This window comes from Ovis aries, chromosome 12, assembly GCF_016772045.2.
Source record: "Ovis aries strain OAR_USU_Benz2616 breed Rambouillet chromosome 12, ARS-UI_Ramb_v3.0, whole genome shotgun sequence".
Lineage (NCBI taxonomy): Eukaryota > Metazoa > Chordata > Mammalia > Artiodactyla > Bovidae > Ovis > Ovis aries.
The window spans coordinates 40,317,670-40,342,660 of NC_056065.1; the positions used below are offsets into that span (position 1 = coordinate 40,317,670).

At 46.1% G+C, this 24,991-nt stretch overlaps 1 protein-coding gene and 1 non-coding gene across 2 annotated transcripts; both read right to left on the minus strand.

Moving 5' to 3' along the window:
- Nucleotides 1–1,995: 1,995 nt before the first annotated feature.
- Nucleotides 1,996–20,027, minus strand: AADACL4 (arylacetamide deacetylase like 4). The gene is given in 6 exon segments (XM_042229325.1): nucleotides 1,996–2,274; nucleotides 2,407–2,932; nucleotides 8,222–8,285; nucleotides 13,367–13,583; nucleotides 19,743–19,882; nucleotides 20,015–20,027. Coding segments are annotated over 6 exon segments (1,239 nt in total).
- Nucleotides 10,490–10,596, minus strand: LOC114117400 (U6 spliceosomal RNA). Its single transcript, XR_003591100.2, has one exon. It is a non-coding gene; the product is annotated as a U6 spliceosomal RNA (small nuclear RNA).
- Nucleotides 20,028–24,991: the final 4,964 nt, after the last annotated feature.

Consider the following 24,991-nt stretch of genomic DNA (forward strand, 5'->3'; position numbering starts at 1 on the left):
TGCATAAGTCTTTCTCCTTTGCTCACTTTAAGGAAGAAAGCAGACCTTCCCTGGTGGTCCAGTGGTTAAGAATCTGCTTTGCAATGCAAGGGACACGAGTACCTTCCCTGCTCTGGGAAGATCCCACATGCTTGGAGCAACTAAGCCCGTGTGCCACAAATACTGAGCCTGCGCTCTAAAGCCCGAGAGCAGCAACTACTGAGCCCACGCACCTGGAGCCTGTGCTCTGCAACAGAGGAGCTACCACAATGAGAAGCCTGCACACGACAGCGAAGGGGAGCCCCTGCTTGCCGCAACTAGAAAAGGCTTGCATGCAGCAGCAAAGACCCATCACAGCCAAAAACTATAATATATAAATAAATTTTTAAAAAAATACTTAGAAAGCAGCCATTTGGGGAAAACTCACATGCAAAAGAAACTGTGAGTGGCTTCTAGAAGCCAACAGTGGCCTCTAGCCAACAGCTAGCAGGAAACCGAAGCTCTCTGTCTTCATCTTCAAGGAATTGAATTCTGCTAACAAGCTGTCTAAACTTAAACAGATTCCTCACCACCCAAAACTCAGATGAAATGACAGCCCCAACACCTCAGTTGCAGCTAAGTGTCCATTGTAAGTGTCCTGACCCACAGAAACTGGAAGATAATAAATCTGTGTTGTTTAAGCCACTAAGTTCATGGTAGTATTGTTACACAGCAGTAGGTAATTAACACACCTTTCCATCAAAGCTACTTACATATAGCACATAGATCACGATACCTGTCCATGCTCCCAGGAGCCCAGTCCAAAACTGCCTATGTAGATATCTGCACCTTTTGCAAGGATCCAAGACACCAATAAGACTCCTACCTCCATCAGTCATAGGTGAGGTTCTTGACACCAAGAGATGCAATGGCTGCAAAGAAGAGGAGTCTCCAACTTTAGCACTTGGATGGGACCAGACAGCAGGGAGGCCCAGTGCTATTACAGATATGGCTGGAAACATGGACCCAAGCTAATGCGGACTGCCCCCAACATGCAATACAAATATTCTCTTCCTATTCGCTTCCTCTTCCCTGCAAGCAGAGAAAGTGGTGTGGGCTAAGTGAAGGCAAGATTCTTTGTAAAAGTGAGACCAAGATATAAGTTCACTAGAGAAAGAAGGCTGACATCTTACTGTTTTAGGAAATGCAGTTTCCATATCTCAGATGGCATTCAGAGATTCCCAAGACAGCCCTGGCTCTAAGACCCTGCCTTTTGATAGCTAGTGACCTTATTTTGGAATTCAGATCAAAGACTTAAGCCGGGGAGAAGCCCCCCTTTTCCTCACTGCCTTCCTCTTGCCTCTTTTCACCTCTCCCTTTCTCATGAGCTCCTATAAAATGTCCTTTTGCTGCTGCTGCTGTTGCCACTAAGTCGCTTCAGTCGTGTCCAACTCTGTGCGACCCCATAGACAGCAGCCACCAGGCTCCTCCGTCCCTGGGATTAGTCCAGGCCAAATGTGGTTACACTGAGGGCAGAGTTTTGTTGCAAAAGCATCTCTCAGGCCAACTGGAATCAATCTGTAAACAAACTGTTGGAATTTGGCTGATGAACCTTTGGTCCCGGGAACAATTAGTTGCCCCCTCCTCCAACGGAGATGTTAGCCCCAAGCAGTACTTCAGCTTTACGGATATAGACCCTTCATGGACAGTTGTCAACATTCATTCAGCAGAGGTCTTGTGTGTTAGAGTGTTGAGAAACTTTAAAGGCATTTTTTTTCCTCCATTGAGTATTTATTTCACCTGAATGAGAAGGTTAGAGAATGTTGCTAGATCCAGAATTGAACACTGTTGGCACTGAAAGGAAACAGTTGGGATTTACCAAATACTAAGGATGACTGTTCTTAGCTTCCTTCTCATCCTTCCCTTGCAGAGTAAGCACTGACTGAGGATCTCCTTAATCAATTATTATACAATTCATCAAAGAACTCAGCTTGTAGCAGAGTCCATACTAGCTGTGCCCTACTCAGAGACTCAACCTTACAGTATGCTCTTTATATAACTGACTACAGCGTTCATAACTGTCAGGGAGCATGGGAAAGAGAGCGACTTCTTATCAAAAAACATCAGTGATCCATGAAAGCCATCCTCCACATGGTACCATGTCACAGGGACCCCCCGATCCTCCAAGCGCTTCATATAGAGCAAGGCATCATCACGGAGGATATCATTCTCACAGCTCACCAGGAAGGCCTCCGGAAGCTGGACTATGATTTCATCATCCCTTGCTGCTGCTGCTGCTGCTGCTGCTGCTGCTAACTCGCTTCAGTCATGTCCGACTCTGTGCAACCCCATAGACGGCAGCCCACCCAGCTTCACTGTCCCTGGGATTCTCCAGGCAAGAACACTAGAGTGGGTTGCCATTTCCTTCTCCAATGCATCATCCCTTACAAGGGGTGAATTTTCCACATCCAACAAGTGTTTGTTTTCTAGATAGGCAGCCTCATTAAAGGGGGCAGGAAACACAGGTTGGCAGCCTGTCTTCTTGAACCTATTGGGTAGGTTGTCAGTGCTGAGCCACTTCCGGTACTTCTTCCAGACTTTGGGGGGAATAAAAGCCCCACTCACGATGGCATCCCACCAGGAGAAGTCAATAAGCAGGTATTTAAACATGCAAGTTATCATGAACTTCTGGGTGAGGAATGGAATGCGTGAGTTCTGATGAAAGGATGGCAGTTGAAAATTGAGTTGGACGAGAGGATAAATCAGGACCTGGGCCCGGATTTGAGGAAGATCCAACCTGCCCACCAAGGTCTGGGAGATCAAGGCCGCTATTCCTGCCGCAACGCTGTCTCCGCAGAGCACAACCCGGGAGGAATCCACCCCATATGTTCCCAGGGTCTTCAGGAAGTGAATGGAGGCATTCAGGCAATCATAGGAAATGGTATAGCAATGGTGATCAGGAAGCTTGCGGTACCTGAGTAAGCAGGGGACAGAAGCACCCCTGTGTGAACAGGGGTCGCTGGGAAGCCATGTTGCTTTCCACTCCCTCTTGCAATGGTGTTTCTAATTAAACCTTCAGAATGGCCCTCTGAGGGTGCTTACCCCCACTCTTTGCATATGAGGATGTGAAGGACCTTTCCTTAACTTGTGGGCAGGGATCCTTGATTCCAAAACTGTGCTCTGTCTACTTTCCATAGATGGAGACACTCCATACAAGAATGTGCAGCTTATGCTATACAGCGCAGGGAGCCCAGCCTGGCACTCTGTGATGACCTAGAGGGGTGAGATGGGGGTAGGGGAGGTGGGGGAAGGGAGGCTCAAGAGGGAGGAGATATGTATAATTATGACTGATTCAGGTTGTTGTATGGCAGAAACCAACACAGTACTGTAAAGCAATTTTCCTCCATAAAAAAAAATTTTTTAAATAAGAGATTTGAACAACAAGAAAAAAACATGCAACTTAGAAAGCTGTTCACATCAGAAGCAAAACAACCAGCAGTGTCAAGAAAGGCCAATGAAGCTGCTGCCACTCATGAAAGAAAAGGATAGGAGAAACCAAAGTGAAAGTCAAGGGCAAGTTTCTTTCCGGTAGAATTTTTTTTTAAAGAAAAATCTAATGGACCAAGGTTTGTTCCCACCAGTGACTCAGAGTTGCCTTCTTTTGTGGAGCTGTAGGAAGGAAAGAAGGGGTTTGGGACGTGTTCTGACAGTGAAGGTTAGAGAAGGTAGGCTGTCAGAAAACAGACACAGCTGGGGCTGTGGCAGGCCCAGGTGCCAGAGGTTGACGATCAGCATCCTGGAGGTTTGTCTAAGCCCCCAAAGTGTGTCTCCTCACAGGAATTCAAGGACAAAGAGGAGCTTTAATATGAACTTCTAGATGTCCCATATAAATTGAAACATTGTTTAGCCATAAGAAAGAAGGAAATCCTGCCATTTGCAACAACTTGGATGAACCCAGGATGTTACACTGAGTGAAATAAGTCAGACAGAGAAAGACAAACACTGTATGATATCCCTTATACATAGAATCTAAAGAAGCCAAAACTCAGAGAGACAGAGAGTTGAGTGGTGGCTACTAGGGGCTCCGGGGTGGTAAGGGAAATGAGGAGATGCTGGTCAAACGATACAAACTTCCAGTTATAAGAATAACAAGTCCTGGGGATCTACAGTACAGGATAGTGACTATAGTTAACAATAATATTCTATATACTTGAAAGTTGCCAAGAGAGTAGATCTTAAAGGTTCTCACCAGAAAAAAAATGCTAATTATGTTACATAATGGTAACAATCATATTGCAGTATGTAAGTATATCAAACCAACTTGTTGAACACCTTAAATTGACACAAGGCACATATCATTATAGTTCAATAAAGCTGGGAGAACAGGTGAACTTCTAAAAATAGTAAAGTGAAAGTGAAGTTGCTCAGTCGTGTCCAACTCTTTGCGACCCCATAGACTGTAGCCTACAAGGCTCCTCATACATGGAATTTTCCAGGCAAGAGTACTGGAGTGGGTGGCCATTTTCTTCTCCAGGGGATCTTCCTCAGCCAGGGATCAAACCCGGGTCTAACACAAGCTAACTAATGCATGAATCAAGACTGGAATAACAGAAAGGAATACATTTTAAAAATAGAAACAGCTTGGCTAAACCAGTTAACAGCTTAGCTAAACTAGGATTAGAGAACTTATTTAAAATATGGTTGTTATCTTACATTTTTATTTGAGGCTGTTGCTAGTTATCTTCTCAGTTCTTGCAACCTATCACTTAAAAGCAAAAAAAAAAAAAAAAAACCCTCATTCTACTTGTAAGATTAAATTGAGAATTCCATACGGAAAAATGACACCTTAGACTAGTGGCTTTCAAACTTATTTAGAACAAAAAAATTATTTTTTTTATTAAAATGATACCTGGAGCTTCACCAAATAAAACAGGTAAATGCAGTTGTTCTGGTTTTGCCCAAAGATAAGACATCTGAATCCCCCACTTCTGCTTTGACCTCTGGACCCACCTCTGAGACAGTGAGGGAAGCCCTAGTGCTCTACGGAACCCAGTTTGAAAACCACTGCCTTCTATTTGACCTTGAATTTTATTTCCTATAAAAGGTTTCCTAAAGCATCATTTTCAAGAAAACAATTTGGGGGCTTCCCTCATGGTCCAGTGGTTAAGACTCCATACCCCCAGTTCAGGGGGCCTAGGTTCCATCCCTGGTCAGGGAAATAGATCCCACATGCCACAGCTAGGACCTGGTGCAGCCAAATAGATAAATATATTTTAAAAAATAAAGAGTAGGGTGGGTTGATTGCTTATAACTCTGCCGCATTTCCGCAATAAGCAATATAGTGATCAATAATTCAATGTTATCAGTATGGGTTCCCACTTAAACGCAGACAAGGCACATGCCCTCTGTGGAATCCTCATGGTATGGTGGCCCCAGCACCCATAAGCAGCAAGCACAAGCTTCAGCTTCCACTTTGCCACGTCTAGACGTGAATGCTGCTGATGCTTAGTCATTTCAGTAGTGTCTGACTCTATGTGACCCCATGGACTGCAGCCCGCCAGGCTCCTCTGTCCATGGGATTCTCTAGGCAAGAGTACTGAGGTGGATTGCCATGCTCTCCTCCAGGGGATCTTCTTGACCTATGGATCGAACCCAGGTCTCCTGCATTGCAGGCAGATTGTTTACCGCTGAGCCACCAGGGAAACCCCAGAAGTGAATGTGACTCATCAAATGGCAAACATACAAACCTAATATCATGAAATAGCATATGCTTTCTGTTGCAGAATCCCAGACCTGCTAGTATGAAACAGAAATGCCTACACCTCCTGGGACTCTCTCTTGCCTGCCCACCTTCAGGGATGAAGGCTCTGCAGAGCCAGATGGTTGAAAGACAAATCTTTCAAATACATATTCTCCAGGATCTTACTTAAGAAACTCAATTATGTCTTGACAGAAAATCAGGGAGCACCCAGACCATGATCATTTCTCCCTTAGGGTTCTCGGGGCATTTCCCCCCAGGCACCATCCACCTGCAGCCCCTGGCAACCTGAAGAACCTTACCTGCTTTTCTTCCTCCCCCAGCCTAGCTTATCAAAACCTGCATGCCAAGTCTTGTCAGCTGTCTAGAATAACAGTACAATAAACAGCACAACAGTGTGCTCAGTCACGTCCGATTCTGCAACCCATGGACTGTAGCCCACCAGGCTCCTCTGTCCATGGGATTTCCCAGGCAAGAATAGTGGAGTGGGTTGCCATTTCCTCCTCCAGCGGATCTTACTAATCCAGAGATTATATCAATAACTTCAGATACGCAGATGACACCACTCATGGCAGAAAGTGAAGAAGAACTAAAGAGCCTCTTGATGAAACTGAAAGAGGAGAGTGAAAAAATTGGCTTAAAACTCAACATTCAGAAAACTAAGATCATGGCATCTGGTCCCATCACTTCATGGCAAATAGATGGGGAAACAATGGAAATAATGACAGACTTTATTTTCTTGGGCTCCAAAATCACTGTAGATGGTGACTGCAGCCATGAAATTAAAAGACGCTTGCTCCTTGGAAGAAAAGTTATGACCAACCTAGACAGCATATTTAAAAGCAAAGACATTACTTTGCCAACAAAGATCTGTCTAGTTGAAGCTATGGTTTTTCAAGTAGACGTGTGGATGTGAGAGTTGGATGATAAAGAAAGCTGAGTGCTTTTGAATGGTGGTGTTGGAGAAGACTCTTGAGAGTCCCTTGGACAGCAAGAAGATCCAACCAGTCCATCCTAAAGGAAATCAGTCCTGAATATTCATTGGAAGGACTGATGCTGAAGCTGAAACTCCAATACTTTGCCCACCTGATGGGAAGAACTGACTCATTTGAAAAGACCCTGATGCTGGGAAAGACTGAAGGTGGGAGGAGAAGGTGACGACAGAGGATGAGATGGTTGGATGGCATCACCAACTTGATGGACATGAGTTTGAGTAAGCTCAGGGAGTTGGTGATGGAAAGGGAGGCCTGGTGTGTTGCAATCCATGGGGTCACAAAGGGTCCAACACAACTGAGTGACTCAACTGAACAGAACTGCATTGGCAGGCAGATTCTTTAGCATTAGTGCCACCTGGGAAGCCCAAGAATAACAATATCCTCAGCAATACTCAACAAGGTATTAGCAGAGGTGCTTATTAACACCTTTATGTGTTCAAGGGATGTTTTTATTATTACTAAGCCCTCAGAGATGTAGAGTCTGGTGGACACTCTAACGGTGGAATGTCAGACATGAGGCTCAGCTGGCTGGGAGGTACGATGATGAGGACTGGAAAGATGCTATCTTCCTCCATCTCATCAAGAAAACCAGAGATACTGAAGAAGTTGCTTTGTTTGAGGGGCTTGTTTTAGAGGTTAAATCTAAAGGGAATGTTTTTAGCTTCTCTCACTTGTGTTCTCCAAACTGTTTCCCTGTGACTTGTGATCTGTTGGATTAAGAACCAGAATTCTGGTGAGTGCTCCCCACAGCCCCTTCCATTCACTCAAAAGCCCTCTCCTATTTTCAAGGAACTTCAGGTGCTCAGAGTTATGGCTTCCTTGAGATGCTCCCAACATTAGTCCCTTCATGGTCGGGAGTTAATTAGCTAGCTAGTTAGTTCATAAGTTCATTAGTTATTTGTTTTAACAGTATGAAAAATATATGATATATGCCCCAAAGAACAGCCAGGATATTAACCAGAACCTTCAGAATCTTCAGCCAACCCCATAATACCCCCAGCACCATCCCATCTCACTGCCTCCCCCATTTGAGGGAATGGTTACCTTGAATCACATAGCCATCATTCTCTTTCCTTTTTACGTAATTTCATTGTGCCTATGCATATTCCTTAAAAGTGTTGCTCTGATTTTAACTGTTTTTCATTCTGTAGACAGAGTATCTCGCTTCACGTAATTTTTTGAAAATTTTCTCACTAAATTTTATACTGCCAAGATTCATCCACATTATGAGTGTGCCTTCATTTGAACAGCTACGCCATATCCCATAATGCCTTAATGGCAGTGTAATGTAACGCTCACAGTGCCACAGTTGATCCATGTACTCCCAGTTGATGGGCATTTGGGTTGTTTATGGTTTAGACTGTTTTGAATGCTACCTATGGCTGTCTCCATGGACGCATATGCAAGAATGTCTCTCCAGGGTTAGGACCTCTGTTCTGTAAATCATGTGGGGCCTCACCCCTACCTTCTGCCACCAGGTAACACCCACTAACTTTCTCCAGCAACTCACCCAACTGCCAGCAGCACAGAGTCAGTCTCCCGGGCTAGAGAAAAATACAGGCTGTGGTATATGTCTGCAAGACAAAACCAACACAGCAGCAGCTGCCTGTGAGTAGCCTGTACAAGGATTGGTGCCCACGGGGCCCAGCATTGCCCCCCAGCTCACAGGAAGAGCTACCAGCAATGCTGGCACTAGGTGTGACAGCTCCCCTCTCTTCCTGTTTTTGCTTCCCTTGAAGTGACTCTGGCCAACTCTGCCTGGACAATAGAAAAAGCTTAAAATCAGACACCTGAATCCATCCAAGTCTCCTAAATGTCGGGGAGCAGATATGCCTTGGGGCTCACCAGCCACAGTGTTTTCTTTGACGGCAGGGGAAACCTTGGAGTTAGAAGGCTTGGTGCTCTGAAACCGACAAAGCCAAGATGAGGGAAGGTGGGCATGTCTGCCCTGGAATGTGAATAATAATTATATATCTATATATGTAAATATATATATGTATGGGCTTCCCAGGTGGCTCAGTGGCAAAGAATCCACCTGTCAATGCAGGAGATGAGGGTTCGATCCCTGGGTCGGGAAGATCCCTGGAGGAGGGCATGGCGACCCACTCCAGTATTCTTGCCTGGAGAATCCCATGGAAGAGGAGCCTGCCGGGCTACAGCCCATGGGGTCACAGAGTCGGACACAGCTGAAGCGACTGAGCACGCATACACTTGCTTTTCTTTCTCTGCTCAGCCCCACTGTTTGGGTAAGCTCCGTGAGGACCTTTCTTGTTCTTCACAATGTCCCCTTGGCCTCAAAGAGGGTCTGACACATAGTAGGTCCTTAAAAAATATTTGCTGAGCGAGTCCTGCTGTTACTTTTGGAAGTAATATCATTCCTGCACAGAGGAAGAGGAACAGTCGCAGACAAAAAATGGAGTGCTCCCAGAGGCCTCTGAAAGGGAAGAGTGATCTTGGACAAGGGGGCCAGTACAAAGGAGATGTGTGCATGTGTGCTCACCACAGACGACAGCCTGCAGGCTTCTCTGTCCAGGGAATTCTCCTGGCAAGAACACTGGCGTTGATTGCCAGGTTGCCATTTCCTTCAGGGGATCTTCCTGACCCAGGGACTGAAGCCTCATCTCCAGGGTCTCCTGCATTGCAGGCAGATTCTCTACCACTGAGCCACCAGTGCAGTCCCACAAAGTAGATACTCAAGGAGAGCATCCAGGCACCAAGTTCAGATATTATATTCTACCACAAGGTGGCAGTACAGCCTAATCTCAGGGAACAGGTAATGAGACAGCTAGTCTCTTCACATGGGCAGATTTTCTCCTGTGCAGCCATCTCTCCATCCTCCCGTTTGTTGGTTGGTTTATATCCCTTTACCCAATTATTCACCCATCCATCCATCTAGGTATTCATGTGCTCATTGTTGTTCAGTCCCTAAGTTGTGTTTGACATTTTGGGGCCCCCAAGGACTGTCGCACACTAGTGGGACACACCGGTGCACTGTCCACTATCTCCCAGAGTTTGCTCATATTCATGTCCATTGAGTTGGTGATGCTATATAACCATCTCATCCTCTGCCACCCCCTTCTTTTGCCTTCAATCTCCCAGCATCAGGGTCGTTTCCAGCGAGTCAGCTCTTTGCATCAGGTGGTCAAAGTATTGGAGCTTCAGCTTCAGCATCAGTCTTTCCAGTGAATATTCAAGGTTGATTTCCTCTAGGATTAACTGATTTGATCTCCTTGCAGGCCAAAGAATTCTCAAGACTCTTCTCCAGCACCTGGAGAATTTGAAGGCATCAATTCTTCAGAACTCAGCCTTCTTTATGTTCTACCTCTCACATCCAGTACATGATGACTGGAAAAGCCATAGCTTTGACTATATGGACCCTTGTCAGAAAAGTGATGTCACTACTTTTTAGTACAATGTCTAGGTTTGTCATAACTTTCCTTCCAAGGAGCAAACATCTTTTAATCTCATGGCTGCAGTCACCATCTGCAGTGATTTTGGAGCCCAGGAAAATAAAACCTGTCACTGCTTCCAATTTTTCCCCTTCTGTTTGCCATGAAATGATGGGACCAGATGCCATGATCTTAGTGTTTTGAACATTGAGTTTTTGTTTTGTTTTGTTTTGTTTTGATTTAAACAACAGAAGTTTATTTCCTCACTGTTTTGGAGGCTAGAAGACCAAGGTCAAGGTGGCATCAGGGTTGATTTCTGGCTAGAGCTCTCTCTTTTTTTTTTTTTAATTTTAAAATCTTTAATTCTTACATGCATTCCCAAACATGAAAAAAATATGGAACGCTTCACGAATTTGTGTGTCATCCTTGCGCAGGGGCCATGCTAATCTTCTCTGTATCGTTCCAATTTTAGTATATGTGCTGCCGAAGCGAGCACTTGAACATTGAGTTTTAAGCCAGCTTTTTCACTCTTTTCTTTCACTACCATCAAAAAATCCTTTAGTTCCTCTTCACTTTCTGCCATTAGAGTGGTATCATCTGCATATCTGAGACTGTTGATATTTCTACCATCAATCTTGATTCCAGCTTGTGATTCATCCAGCCTGACATTTTCCAAGATATACTCTGTGTATAAGTTAAATAAGCAGGGTGACAGTATATAGCCTTGACATACTCCTTTCCCAGTTTTGAACCAGTCCATTGTTTCATGTCCAGTTCTAACTGTTTCTTCTTGACCCACATACAAGTTTCTCAAAAGACAGGTAAGGTGGTCTGGTATTCCCATCTCTTTAAGAATTTTCCACGGTTTGTTGTGATCCACACAGTCAAAGTCTTTAGCGTAGTCAATGAAGCAGAAATAGATGTTTTTCTGGAATTCTCTTGCTTTTTCTATGATCCAAGGGATGTTGGCAGTTTGATCTCTAGTTACTCTGCCTTTTTTAAACACAGCTTGTACATCTGGAAGTTCTTGGTTCACATACTATCAAAGCCTAGCTTGGAGGATTTTGAGCATTATCTTGCTAGCATGTGAAATGAGCACAATTGTCCAGTAGTTTAAACATTCTTTGGCATTGCCCTTCTTCGGGATTGGAATGAAAACTGACATTTTCCAGTCCTGTGGCCACTGCTGAATTATCCAAATTTGTGTGTAACACTTTAGCAGAAGCATCTTTTAGAATTTTAAATAACTCAGCTAGAATTCCCCATCACTTCCACTGGCTTTGTTTGTAGTAATACTTTGTAAGGCCCACTTGACTTCATCCTCCAGGATGTCTGGCTCCAGGTGAGTGACCATACCACCATGGTTATCCAGGTCATTAAGACCTTTTCTACATACTTCTGTGTATTCTTACCACTTCTTAACCCCTTCTGCTTCTGCTAGGTCCTTATCATTTCTGTCCTTTATTGTGCCCATCCTTGCATGAAACGTTCCTTTGCTATATCCAATTTTCTTGAAGAGATCTTATGCAAGAAATAAAACCGTGAGTCTGGCCCTGGGGTCCTGCAACAAGCAAAATAGAAGTCTTTCTTGCACTCTCAGACTTTCCATTCTTAGTTGTGGGATGCAGACAGTAAACCAGGAAACACCTGGAGGAAGGAGATACATTCAGCTTGTGACAACTGCCATGAAGAAAATGTCAAAGGATGATGTCAAGGATGGATGGACCCCGGGCATAGGGCAGGGCTCTAGAGTGGGCAGGGAGAGCTCTTTAGAGAAGATGTCCAGGAGGCCACTCTGGGGAGGGACCTTTGAGATTGAACTGGAAGAATGAAGAAGGGGTCACCAGTCCTGCAAAGTGAGGGGGTGCAGGGAGACAGCTCTGGAGGCCGGGAAACAGCAAGTGAGGGAGATTCAGAGAGAAGGAGCCTGGAGTGTCTGCTGCACAGGCAGTGTGGCTGCCACAGAGTGATCACTGTGGGGTGGCGGGAGCCCAGGTGAGCAGGCAGGAGAGGTCTGAAGGGCCAGCACCGGCTACTGGGGGGAGTTCAGGTTTCATCTAAAGAGCCTGGAGGGGTCTTGCCTGGTGGTCCAATGGTTAAGAATCTGCCTTCCAATGCAGGGATGTGGCTTCGTTCCCAGGTCTGGGAACCAACATCCCACATGCCACGGGGCAACTAACCCCCTGTGCCACAACTACTGAAGGCCAAGTGCCCTAGAGGCTGTGCTCTTCTGCAACAAGAGAAGCCGCCTCAGTAAGAAACCTGCACACTGTGGCACAGTGGTCCATGCCTGCTGCCTCTAGAGAAAGCCCGCACACAGCAACAAAGACCTAGCACAGACAAAAGTGATAAACAAATTTATTTTTTGAAAAAAGACCCTAGGGCTTCCCTGGTGGCTTAGTGGTAAGAATCCACCTGCCAATGCAGGAGATATGGGTTCGATCCCTGGTCTGGGAAGATCCTGCACGTCGTTGAGCAGCTAATTCTGTGTGCCATAGGCATTGAGCCTGCGCTCTAGAGCCAGGGAGCCAGAACAAGAAGCCACTGCAGTAAGAAGCCGATGCAGTACATAGGGAGTAGCCCCCACTCACCAAAACTAGGGAAAAGCCCGAGCAGCAAAGAAGACTCAGCACAGCCAAAAACAAAATTATTAAAAACAAAAGAAAACACCTGGAAAGCCACAAGAAGGGTTTCAGTGCAAGACAGACAAGTTCCAACTTATACTTTTATGAGCTCCTTCTGGCTACTGGGTGAGGATGAGACCGTGAAGGGCCAGGAGTGACGGGGGAGAGCAGTTGTTGAGATGTGGGAGTAAAGGGATGCGGCAAGAGAAAGATCACAGTGATCTTGCAGAGCCTGCAAGAAACGTGTGCATTTGAGAAATATTGCGGGGGAAGAACAGACAGGATTAGCGATGGCTATGAGTGGTGAGCAGGGTGAGGGGAGCAGAGTCAATACTGCAGGGCCATAAATGCCACCCCCACCCCCCTCACCTCCCCAGCCACTTCACCACCCTCTCCTTGACCTAGACTATCACAGTGTAAAAAAGAACATTTCCACACCATCTGCTGACTTTAGCCCAAAGCCCACGGTCTGGACTCCCAATAAAAATCTCCAACTGCTGACTTTTTTCTGGAGAAGGAAATGGCAATCCATTTCTGATTTCTTGGAGAAACTCCAACAAGGTTCCCATGGGAGGGGTAGGGGGCAAAGCTGTGTGTGTGGCTGAGGCTCTTCCTTTATGAAGCCACCGTGGAGGAGCTTACCCAGGCTCCCCATTAAGGCTGCTCCTCCATGGAAGAAGATGATACCTCGCCGGGGACTGGGGGAGGGTGTCTTGGACTGGAACAGCCTGACTAGTATGGTCCCAAAATGCAGGTTGGTTACCACAAGCGCAGTATCCTCCTTGATTCTCACGCTATTCTGCAAAAACTGGAGAAATCTGGGCAGGGAGCAAACCCCTATCTTCTCAAATATATTCCCCTGTTAGAGGTAAGAGAAAGAGAGGGAGAGATTAGGGAGGTTAGGGTCTATCTGAATGGTAGATGACTCCATGGAGAGGGAAACGGCAACCCACTCCAGTGTTCTTGCCTGGAGAATCCCAGGGACGGGGGAGCCTGGTGGGCTGCCATCTATGGGGTCACACAAAGTCGGACACGACTGAAGCGACTTGGCAGCAGCAGACGACTCCTGCTGCTTGTAACTGCTAGGATGTTCTTGCAGTTTCTCATGTGCCTCAAAGCATGGCCCCAGGGCTGATCAGGAAGCGACAGGCTCTGGAGAGTGCGTCCAGATAAAGGATCGGGTTTGCAGAATTTCTTCCCAAAAGCTCTTGGTTGAACCGTGGTAAGAATTTGCCAAAGAGCTAGCCCACGTTTGGGCTGAGTGGTTGGGCATTGAGCCCATCAAAACAAATGTCCAAGGCAAGATGACTGGCAACCTTGCTCTCTTTGGCCCCCAGCTTGAGATGGCAGAGACAGGTTAACACCTGGATTAACACCATCATTGCCTCCATGGATTAGGACAGATGCTTAAGCCACATTTGTGTTCAACAGAAAAAAGTAATGAGACCAATTAGGGATGTCTGCCATGGGTTCAGGAAAGAAAGTAAAAGTCGTTCAGTTGTGTCTGACTCTTTGCAACCCCATGGACTATACACTTCATTGGACTCTTCAGGCCAGAATACTGGAGTGGATAGCCTTTCCCCTCTCCAGGGGATCGTCCCAACCCAGGGATCCAACCCAGGTCTCCCACATTGCAGACAGATTCTTTACCAGCTGAGCCACAAGGAAAGCCCAAGAATACTGAAGTGGGTAGCCTATTCCTTCTCCAGCAGATCTTCTCAACCCAGGAATCGAACTAGCGTCCCCTGCATTGCAGGCAGATTCTTTACCAACTGACCTATCAGGGAAGTCCATGGGCTCAGGAAGAGGGATCAATGGTACAAGGGCCACCTATCTGCCAAATGTGAAAAGAAGTCCATTGTTTTTAAACTAATATGGTCACTGGTTATAGGCAAACAAACAGTGAAATATTTCATGAGATGCAGTTACATGGTGTTGTATCACATGTGATAAATGCATTTCAACCATGTCAGATCCTCTCTTCTATGGACCTCACATGGAATATATGTCTGTGTCAGAAAGAAAACAGCATGAGATGATGATGCTGAACACAGTAAGAACAGCTGACACTTACCTGTCACCTGCAACATGCCAATCCTGGTCCAAGGGCTTTAGGTTACTAACTGGCTCAAACTGTTCAGCAATCCTTCTAAGTCAAGCACAATTATCAGTTCCATTTTGCAGATGGGGCAAGTGAGGCATACCAAGGTCAAGTGCCTTGCCCATCAGTGAGTAAGATACAGAATTTATGTTCTCAACCGCTAACCTTGAAACAGCTTGGGTTCTGGAATCAAGCAGATTCGAATTCAAGACTTAGCTCTGCTGCTCCTGCTGCTGCTGCTAAGTCACTTCAGTCGTGTCTGACTCTGTGCGACCCCATAGACAGCAGCCCACCAGGCTCCCCCATCCCTGGGATTCTCCAGGCAAGAACACTGGAGTGAGTTGCCATTTCCTTCTCCAGTGCATGAAAGTGAAAAGTAAAAGTGAAGTTGCTCAGTCGTGTCCAACTCTTAGCAACCCCATGGACCGCAGCTTACCAGGCACCTCCATCCATGGGATTTTCCAGGCAAGAGTACTGGAGTGGGGTGCCATTGCCTTCACCAAGACTTAGCTCTACCTACCGCTATCTCACTGAAAGACCTCAAGCATTCCCTTCTCTAAGCTTCAGCGTTCCTCGTTCGTAAAATAGAAGAATCGGGTCTACAGTCCCTGAGGATGAAGCTTGGGAATCAGAGGTGACCATCCATGGGGAGTGTGTCACTGGTGGGTTCTGGCAAGTGTGAGGTCACACCCATTGGTGTGACCTTGCCCAAAGTCTGTGGGATGCCCCAGTGCATTCCCTCCATGGAGACAACCCCACCCCTATGCCAGCTGCCCCACTGCCAAGGCTAAGGTTTCTCAAAAGGGAACTCCCAACAAAACCACTACTTTTCTGCTTGAGTTGGAGGAGAGCAAGGTTACCAGGGCCGTGAGGATGACCTCCTTTCCCACCACTTGGCCCACATCTGAGGAACCCATTCCAGCATCTTGAAGTGTAAATGGTTCAGGGATTTTGAACAATGCAAAGTGGTGATAAACATCTCTTAGCACCGCATTCTGAAAGGTCACTAGATACAGCCAGGAAGTTAGATTTGTTTTTGTTTTTTTTTTAAATATTTATTTGGCTGTGCTGGGTCTTCATTGCTGTGCATGGACTTTCTCTAGCTGCAGAGAGCAGTGGCTGCTCTCTAGTTGCGGTGCGGGCTTCTCATTGTGGTGGCTCCTCCTCTGGTGGGGCATGGGCTCAGCAGTTGTGGCACACGGGCTTAGATGCTCTGTGGCATGTGGGATTTTCCCGGACCAGGGACAAAACCAGGTCCCCTGCATTGCAAGGTGGATACTTAACCCACTGGACCACCCGGGAAGTCTGGTTTGGTTTGTTTTTTCCAGCAATAAGTTCACATTTGCCAGAGCTAGTCATTTAGGACAGAAACAATTTAGGAAGATTGATTACTGTCTATTATTATTTATAATATTATACTGTCTATATTATTTATAATATTATTATAATATTATAGTATATTATTTATTTAATGGTATATTATTTATAACATAAATTTAACAAAATAAATATATTTATTTAATAAAATATAGTTATATTAAATATATTTAATAAAATAAATATTATTTATAGTATTATACTGTCTATATTATTTATATTATCGCAATATTATAGTATATTATTTATTATTTAACAGTATATTATTTATAATCATATGCTGTCTATTATTATTTATAATATTATATATAATATTTACAATAGGCTTTATATTTATATAAGTATATAGTATATATAATATAAACAGAAGTACATACGTATATGTCTATATTATAATTATATTGCTTGCATAAATGCTATTATATGTATATATAAATACTATGAGTATAGTATATTATTTCTGTTATTGTCTGGAAAGACACAAACAAACTTTTTGGCCCATCTAATATTATTTATAAGAATGTATCAGGACTTCCCTGGTAGTGCGGTGGATAGAAATCCACCTGCCAGGGCAGGAGACACGGGATCAATCCCTGGTCCAGGAAGATTCCACATGCCTCAGGGCAACTAAGCCTGCACACTGCAACTATGAAGCCCGAGAGCCTGCAGCAAGAAAAGACACCGCAATGAGAAGCCCAAGCATCGCAAACTGGAGAGTGGTTCCCACTCCCTGAAACTAGAGACAGCCCCCACACAGCAGCAAAAACTAAATAAGTAAATAAATAGAATGTATTAGTAGGATTACAAATGGGACCATCAGTAGTTTAGGAAAGCCTGAGGTCTAGAACTTCAGATGAATATTAAGACTCTTTTACAAAATATTCTAGGAGAGCTTAACTTTTAAAATGAACTCTACAGCATTTTCCATATTAATCCTCATATCTTATAGGAAGGTCGACGTCATTCATGTGTGTGTGTGTGTGTGTGTGTGTGTGTGTGTGTGTGTGTGTGTGTGTGTGTGTTAGTTGCTCAGTTGTGTCCAACTCTTTGCAACTGCATAGACTGTAGCCCACTGGTCTCCTCTGACCATGGAATTCTCCAGGCAAGAATATTGGAGTGGTTTGCCATTCTCTTCTCCAGGGATCTTCCCGACCAAGGGATCAAACCCAGGTCTCCCACATTGCAGGCAGATTCTTTACTGTCTGAGCCACCAGGAAAGCCTGAAGTTATTCATGGTGGCAGTTTAGTTGCTAAGTCATGTCCTACTCTTTGCAACCCCGTGGACTGTAGCCCACCAGGTTCCTCCAACCATGGAAAATTCATCCATGGATTTTCCAGGCAAGAATACTGGAGTGGGTTGCCATTTCCTTCTCCATTCATATTATGAAGTCATTCATTACAGCCTTCAAATCGATAATGATTTTAGCAAATGCTGTATCTTTGCCTTCAAAGATTTTATATATATATACTACTAATAATCTATTTTTATGGAGTCCTTTCTAAGCACCCGGCACTATACCCCGCACCTTAAATGCATTTCTCACTCACTCCCCACCTCACCCCTATACAAAGCATCTCCGGCTATCCTTACCACTTTAGAGGAGAAAATAGAGTCTCAAAGACATTAGTCCACAAAACTAGCAAGCGGAGATTCAGCGCTCAGACCCAGAGTTGTCTGACTACGAAACTAGGCACCTGATTTCTGGGCTGTAGAGTCTTTTAGGTTTTTGCTTCCTTGTCCTTAAAATTCGTTTGCCTTCTGTATCTATCTGTCTTCTGGAAGCAAATGAACCACTTGGATATCACCATGCTTATCACTGTCACCTGTAGTGACCAGTCTGTTCTAGGAGGGCTCAGGGCTCGGGGGACCAGGATGGAACTTCACAAGCTAGATTCACCCTCCACAGCCAAGCTCAGACCCTTCTCAGAGCCTCCCAGGAGCAGATGTCATTAGGAGATGCTTGGCTTGTGGGCTACACCTGAGGAGAATCACCAAAGTTTGGAAAGATCGCAGGTTTTCTGGGCCACTTGGACATCATTTTCAGTCCAAGGGCCTCAAATCCTGGAATTCCATGCAGATTGCAGCTGTTGGCTTGAGACAACGTGACCTCCAGCAAAGTGCATGACCAGGATTAATAAGAGAGATGTGCATACCATCTCCTCAGCCTGTCTCCTTGGGGCAGTAGCGTTCACCTAATTATAAACTAGACTTGTTCATTTCTCTGAAAGTCATCTGTATCCTTGGTGAAACAGCCCAACGGCCCAAGAAACACGTTTTACTTATTTACCGAATGTGCTCAGGGCTCAGTCACGTCTGACTTCTTACAACCCCATGGACTATAGGCCACTAGGGTCCTCTGTCCAGGGAATTTCCCAGGCAAGAATACCAGAGTGGGTTGCCATTTCCTACTCCAGAGGATCTTCCCAACCCAGGGATCAAACCCCCGTCTCCTGGCTTGGCAGGCAGATTCTTTACCATTGGGCCACCTGGGAAGCCAATTATTTGCCAAATATCACCAAACCCTTGTCACCTGGTATCTTAATTTTCTTACCAACCTGATGGAAGAAACACAATTATTCCCCCTTCAGAGATAATGAAATTAAGGCACAGAGGGGTGAAGCAAATTGCCCAAAATCACACAGCCAGGGAGTAGCTCTCCGAGCTGAGCATGGCCTCCTCACTTCCTTCAACACTTGTTCTCCCCACAGGTCATCAGTGTGAGCTGGTTGATCGCCACCCATGGTTGGGACATTGTCATTAAATCAAGTTGCCTGCCTCTCACTAGAAGCCAAACTATTCCCAATTCTGCTGCTCCAGGCATGCGCCATTTCCTCCCAGATCTCAAACCCCTGCTCAGAGTGAGCCCAGTGGGGTGGCCACTCTGAAATGCTGGGTGAATTCCCTGGTGATTGATCAGCAAACGGTAAGTACGCATGTGCTAGGTGCCAGGCCCTGGGATAGATAAGGTGGGCCCTGCCTTCCAGGTGCTTGCAATCTTTGCTGGGGGTGGGGGCCACCTGTGTGCTGTGAAGTGAAGACGCTGTAGCTGAAGCAGGCTCATTCTGTCAGGCTCAGAGCCATTTCAGGGGAGGGGCTGGGCCTGGGATAGTTTGGGAAGCCTCAGAAACGAGCCCGCTGATTGGCATTCAGTAAGTGCTGTTGAAGGAAGGAAAAAGAGGGAGGGTGGGTGAGAGGAAGGATGGGAAGGGAAGAGGGAGAAAATAGCAGACACGAAAGAGAGGACTATCGCCCATCTGTCCTTCACTGTCCGTGAAGGCTTGGTTCCAGGACCCCACGATACCAACATCTTCAGATGCTCAATCTCTTACAGTGGACCCCCCTCCACGGATGCAGGACTTGCAGACATGGAGAGCCCACTGTGCAGCAAAGTCTGTCTTTCTTGGGAGAGTCTGAAGACAGAGAGGGAAGGCAAATGAAAGAAGGACAAGCCCTCCTGTCCCTCCAAGGGACCTAGAGAGAGGAACAGAGAGAGAAAGAAAGCTCACTCCAACCCATGAGGGGGTTGAGTGCCAACTCACCAAAGTGACCACGCAGATGAGTATGCAGTGCAGAGATCAGAACTTGGCAGGATGTCGTAGAGCAGAGGGGACATTCGTGGTGAGGAAGTGCTCAAAGACAGCCCAGAGAAAGACCCCCAGGAAAAAGGTGCTTAGCGCAGCTGAAGCACCGGCCACAGGACAACCACGTTCCCAAGGTTGCAAGGAGCTTGGGTCTGGTGCTCAGCAGGACTTGAGCCAGTGATATGGGCTCTGTCCTTCCTCCCACTCTTGGATTAACTTTGATCTGTGACTTGAGCCACTCATGGCACGACCAGTGGGAGCCAGAGTGACCCACCTCCTCAGGGAATACAGGGACCAAGAAAACCAATTCCACCTGTCGGGGAAGGGGGGAGTCTCAGGAGAGGGGCTTCCCAAATTTTCAGTAAAGATCAGGCTCAAACAGCACCTGCACCTGGACCCCAAGGGAGGGGTCGCCTACAGGCTGCATAGGAGTCTGTGGCCTGATCTTTTCACTGTAAAACAGGACATGTGGCCAGTCTTCCTCATGGGCATCTGGTCAGGGTGGGCAAAACGCATTGTACACCAGTTGGTTGTCCTGGCCCCACTTTGATGTTCCAGTTTACCTTAGGAGAAGCAGCACAGCCCAAAGTTAAAAGGACCCACTCAGAGGCCTGCCCTCCTGGGTTGAATCCTGACTTTTCCACTTATTGGCTCTGTAGTCTTAGGTCACTTAGGTCCGTTCTCTGCACGTCCGTTTCCTTTCCTGTGCATGCACGCATGCTAAGTCGCGTCAGTCATGTCTGATTCTGTGTGACCCTATAGACTGTAGCCCTCCAGGCTCCTCTGTCCATGGGGATTCTCCCAGCAAGAATACTGGAGTGGGTTGCCATGCCCTCCTCCAGAGGAACTTCCTGACCCAGATATTGCACCCTGGTCTCCTGAATTACAGGCAGATCTTTTACTATCTGAGCTACCAGGGGAACCCCTTCTTCTCCTGTAAGAAGGGGTAATTAGAGAACCTAACTGAGGAATCGCGAATAGTGCTGCAGTGAACATGGGTGTGTAAACATCCTCTCATTTGTCAAGTCAATTTTGCTGAGCTGTAATAAATAAATATATGCATACAAAAATGTGCTTCATTCGTAAGGATCAGCTTGAGGAATTCTCACAAGACTAACACACCCAGGTAACCAGCACCCAAAAGGGGAAAAAGAGCCTCTCCTCCCCATCACCATGCCCCCTCCCCCAGTTACTACACCCAATAGAGGTAACTACAATCCTTCTTTAACAGTCAAGACTCATTTGTCTAGTTTCTGAATTTTGTATACATGGAACCATGAGTGTTCCTTTATATGCAGCTTCTTTCTTTGAACGCTGCGTTGTATGTAATCTTTCTGTTGCATGTATCAGTTCATTCATTCTCATTCTGATATAGCATTCCATTGCGTGAACATACCACAAGTTTTTACCTTTTCTGCTGCTAAATGACATTTGGGGTTTTGCCAGTTGTCAGTGCATTGCCTCTTAGCTCCAAACTCACAATTTTTGCCTGCTCTTTGAAAATAGACTGGAACCTCTCAACATCTTTCCTTTGTCGATTGGCAGCAAAGCATTGTCAAGAAAGAGTACTGTGAGACATCTCAGGAGAGAAGGACTCTGCTTCCTAGTTCTAGGTGCTCACACTGCAGTATCCTGCAGACTGCCTGGCAGGTTCAATCCCTGGGCTGGGAAGATTCCCCTGGAGAAGGAAATGGCAACCCACTTCAGTATACTTGCCTGAAGGATCCCATGTACAGAGGAGCCCAGGAGCCTGCAGTCCAGCGGGTCGCAAAGAGTCAAACACAGCTGAACCGAATTAGCACGCACGCACATTAACCATAACAGGATATAGGAGTCATACAAGATTGACAGGCAAGAAGTAAAGAAAGCTCAAAACAATTGCAGATACAAGGAACAACTCTTAGCCCAGGGCTGAGAGAGCACAGCCAACGAAAAACCCACCTCTCACCGCTTTGGCTTGAGGTCCAGAAATTGCTAACAAGAGGGCCTTGTTGAATTGGCTAATAGTTTCTCTGCTGCTATACCAGCAGGACTGGCTGGCATCTACCCCAACCCTCACCCAAAAATCTTGCTGGAAATCTATCCTCCTGGGTGCCAGGGGAAGACATTTGTTCACAGGGAAATGTCTGGCAGAAGGCACTCTCCAGTGAAACCACCCAAGGGGCTTGAAAGGGAAAGCTACTGCAGGAGAAGCCATCTGCAAGCAGGAGTTGGAGCTGATAAAGCCACACATGTAGCAGGATCTGAGCTCTGGGGAAGCCAAGCGCTCCTCAGGAGCTGGGCCTAGAGGAGTGTCCAAGGCACAACAATGACCAACAATGGCTCACATGAGTGACTGCTGCTTCTTAGGCAAGGATAGCTTCAGTTTCTGTCTAGCCTCTCTGCCTCTTAATAAGGTTGATTAAGAATTGCCCATCTTCCTGAGAGCCAGCACTCAATTCAGGGTAAAACCCCTACTTCCCAAAACCTTGACTTTCCCTTCTGCCTCTTTATAGCCCTCCTGCCTGTGTTGGAGCGTGTCGTCCAGACTTAGCTCTGCATCAGGCTCCAGCGATTTCTGCCACCGGAAACCCAGTCACTAGCAGCATCTTTTGAGTTCAGAAACTTCATGGAGTACAGCGGATGAGAAGGAGGGTCCTGCCGCTCCCACTCCATCTGTGGCCTCCCACAGTCTGTAGCCCCTTCCATTCCCCTAGATGCACCCACCCCATGCCCAGCCTCCAACCCTCACTCTGACCTGAATGACCGGGGGGACCTGACCTCTCAGTCCCACCCTGAAACCCTGGGACCTAAACTGACTCCATCTGATGGCACATTTTTGTCTTTGTTTTTCCGACTGTACTACATTAACCACAGGATTATAACTCTTATAATCAAGAAGGAATTTTATGGGGCTTCCCTGGTGGCTCAGTGGTAAAGATTCTACCTGTCAGTGCAGGAGACACGGGTTCGATCTCTGGTCCAGGAAAATTCCACATGCTGTATTCCAACTAAGCCCATGTGCCACAACTATGGAGCCTGTGCTCTAGAGCCCGGGAGCTGCCAACTACTGCGCCCACGCGCTGCAATTACTGAAGCCCTCTCACCCTGGGGCATGTGCTTCGCAACTAGAGAGTAGCCCCCACTTGCCACAACTAGAGAAAGTCCACACAGCAACAAAGGCCCAGCACAGCCAAAAATAAATAAGTAAATAATTTTTTTAAAAAAAGAAAAGAATTTTATGATTTTCTTAGACTTAATGGGAATCTGCAACTCTGTATTATAATCAGACTTCCAAGACCTGCCCATTTCTCCTGGGTTTTGCTATCAACTGCAGTGGGTTGGAGAGGAAGAGTAAACATCTAACATATACGGGTCCTGTGACTGATGCTCCTACATTACTGCAAGTTGGTGGGTCAGGAAAGAGACAAAAGCAGTATTATTGTCATTATAGGGTTAAGTTCTACTGAGCATGTATTAATGTGACCAGAATTGAAGCACAACTGGACATGGGTTCTCCCAGCAAATCCTCACAATGGCCCACAGTCCTGATGTCAGAGAGCAAAGGCCACTCGGCATAGCCTGGTGTTTATTAAGAAGGTGAGGTCTGGGGATAGAGCATGGGGTTTGTGTCAGGCTCCTCCTCTGACCCTATTTGAGACTTTGAGCAAGCTGCTGAATCCCTCTGTGCCTAATTTCCTCATCTGTAAAGTGGGGATAAGGGTGCCTTGTTGTATCAAGTAAGGCAAAAGGCAATGGGAAGCGCTGTACTTAACTCCTACTTTTCTGAGCTCCTATACCAACCACTTGAGTTTGGACGTAGTTAACTAGATGAATGAATAACCTCCAACATGCAAGCAGAGGGTTTAGCAGTTGTGGGCGGTGAAAGGCCCAAGAGGGGCATGGTACCGGAGTCCACTCTTGGCAACACTAGCACAGGTATTGATTCCCATCTGGCAGACTCCCTCCCCAGAGAAGAGAAGTCAGGAAGTAGAAAAGGCAAGAAACTAGACCCAGAGGGACCAACAGACAGAGTACAAAACCTCGGCCAGGTCATATACCCAGAGGGGAAAGGGGAAGGGTCAAACTTACTGGAGAATAATCATATTTGCTGCAGCCCTACTATGTGCCAGACACCAAGTGCTTTAGGAATATTATCACATTCACTCTTTAACTGAAGCCCACAAGTAATGTAGTATCATTATCCCCATTTCACAGACCAGGAAACTGAGACTCATAAAGGGGAAGCCCTAGACTAACAAGCACTGGAGCAGGGGTTTGATTTAAGCAGTTTAATCTTGAGTCCACAATCTTAACCAGTATCATTCCTTCTTCCTGATGGAGGATCTCTGGGGCACAAACAGGACAAGAAGAGCTCAGAGCTTTGGGGTTTTAACTCCCAGACCATTCTGTTCCCAAGCCCTTAACCCCCAGGTGACTTCAATGAGACTACGGATTTATATTGGCAGAAATGGGGCTTCAGATCCCAGGGAGCTGTGAGGACAATGTTGTGAGTATTCGAAGTCATCCTGAAATTCCAAAGGCAGAGGAGATTAAAAAGCACATGCTGTTGGGCACATTCCATGGAACTGCTTGTGGCTGAAACTCTAGGTGCTCAAGGCAATAATGCAGCTGTGAAATAGTTGCCACTTACTGAGACCTGCCAAACCGGTGCCCTACAAAAAGCCAACTGAGATAAGTGCACAAACATGAAACAGACTCTGGTGCAAGACTTCAACATCTTCCCAAGATCACTGCCAAAGGTGAAGGAGTTTCTGCCAAGCGTGTGAGGCTGGGTGTTAATTTCGTGCAAGTTCCAATAACATCCTAATAAGAACAGCGATACCAAAAACAGTAATAAATACGGTCCAACACTCGTTTAGTGCCTACCATGAGCTGGCACAGCTGTTAAGTCCCTTGCTGTGCTGTGCTTAGTTGCTCAGTCGTGTCTGACTCTTTGCAACCCCATGGACTGTACCCTATCAAGTTCCTCTGCCCATGGGATTCTCCAGGCAAGCATACTGGAGTGGATTGCCATTCCCTTCTCCTGGGGATCTTCCCAACCCAGGGATCAAAGCCAGGTCTTCCACATTGCAGGAGGATTCTTTACCATCTGAGCCACCAGAGAAGCCTGTTAAGTCCCTTACCTGTGCAAATTTTATTTATGCCAGTCACCACCTAAGAGATAGGTACTGGGATCATCCCCATATAGATGAGCACAAGATTAC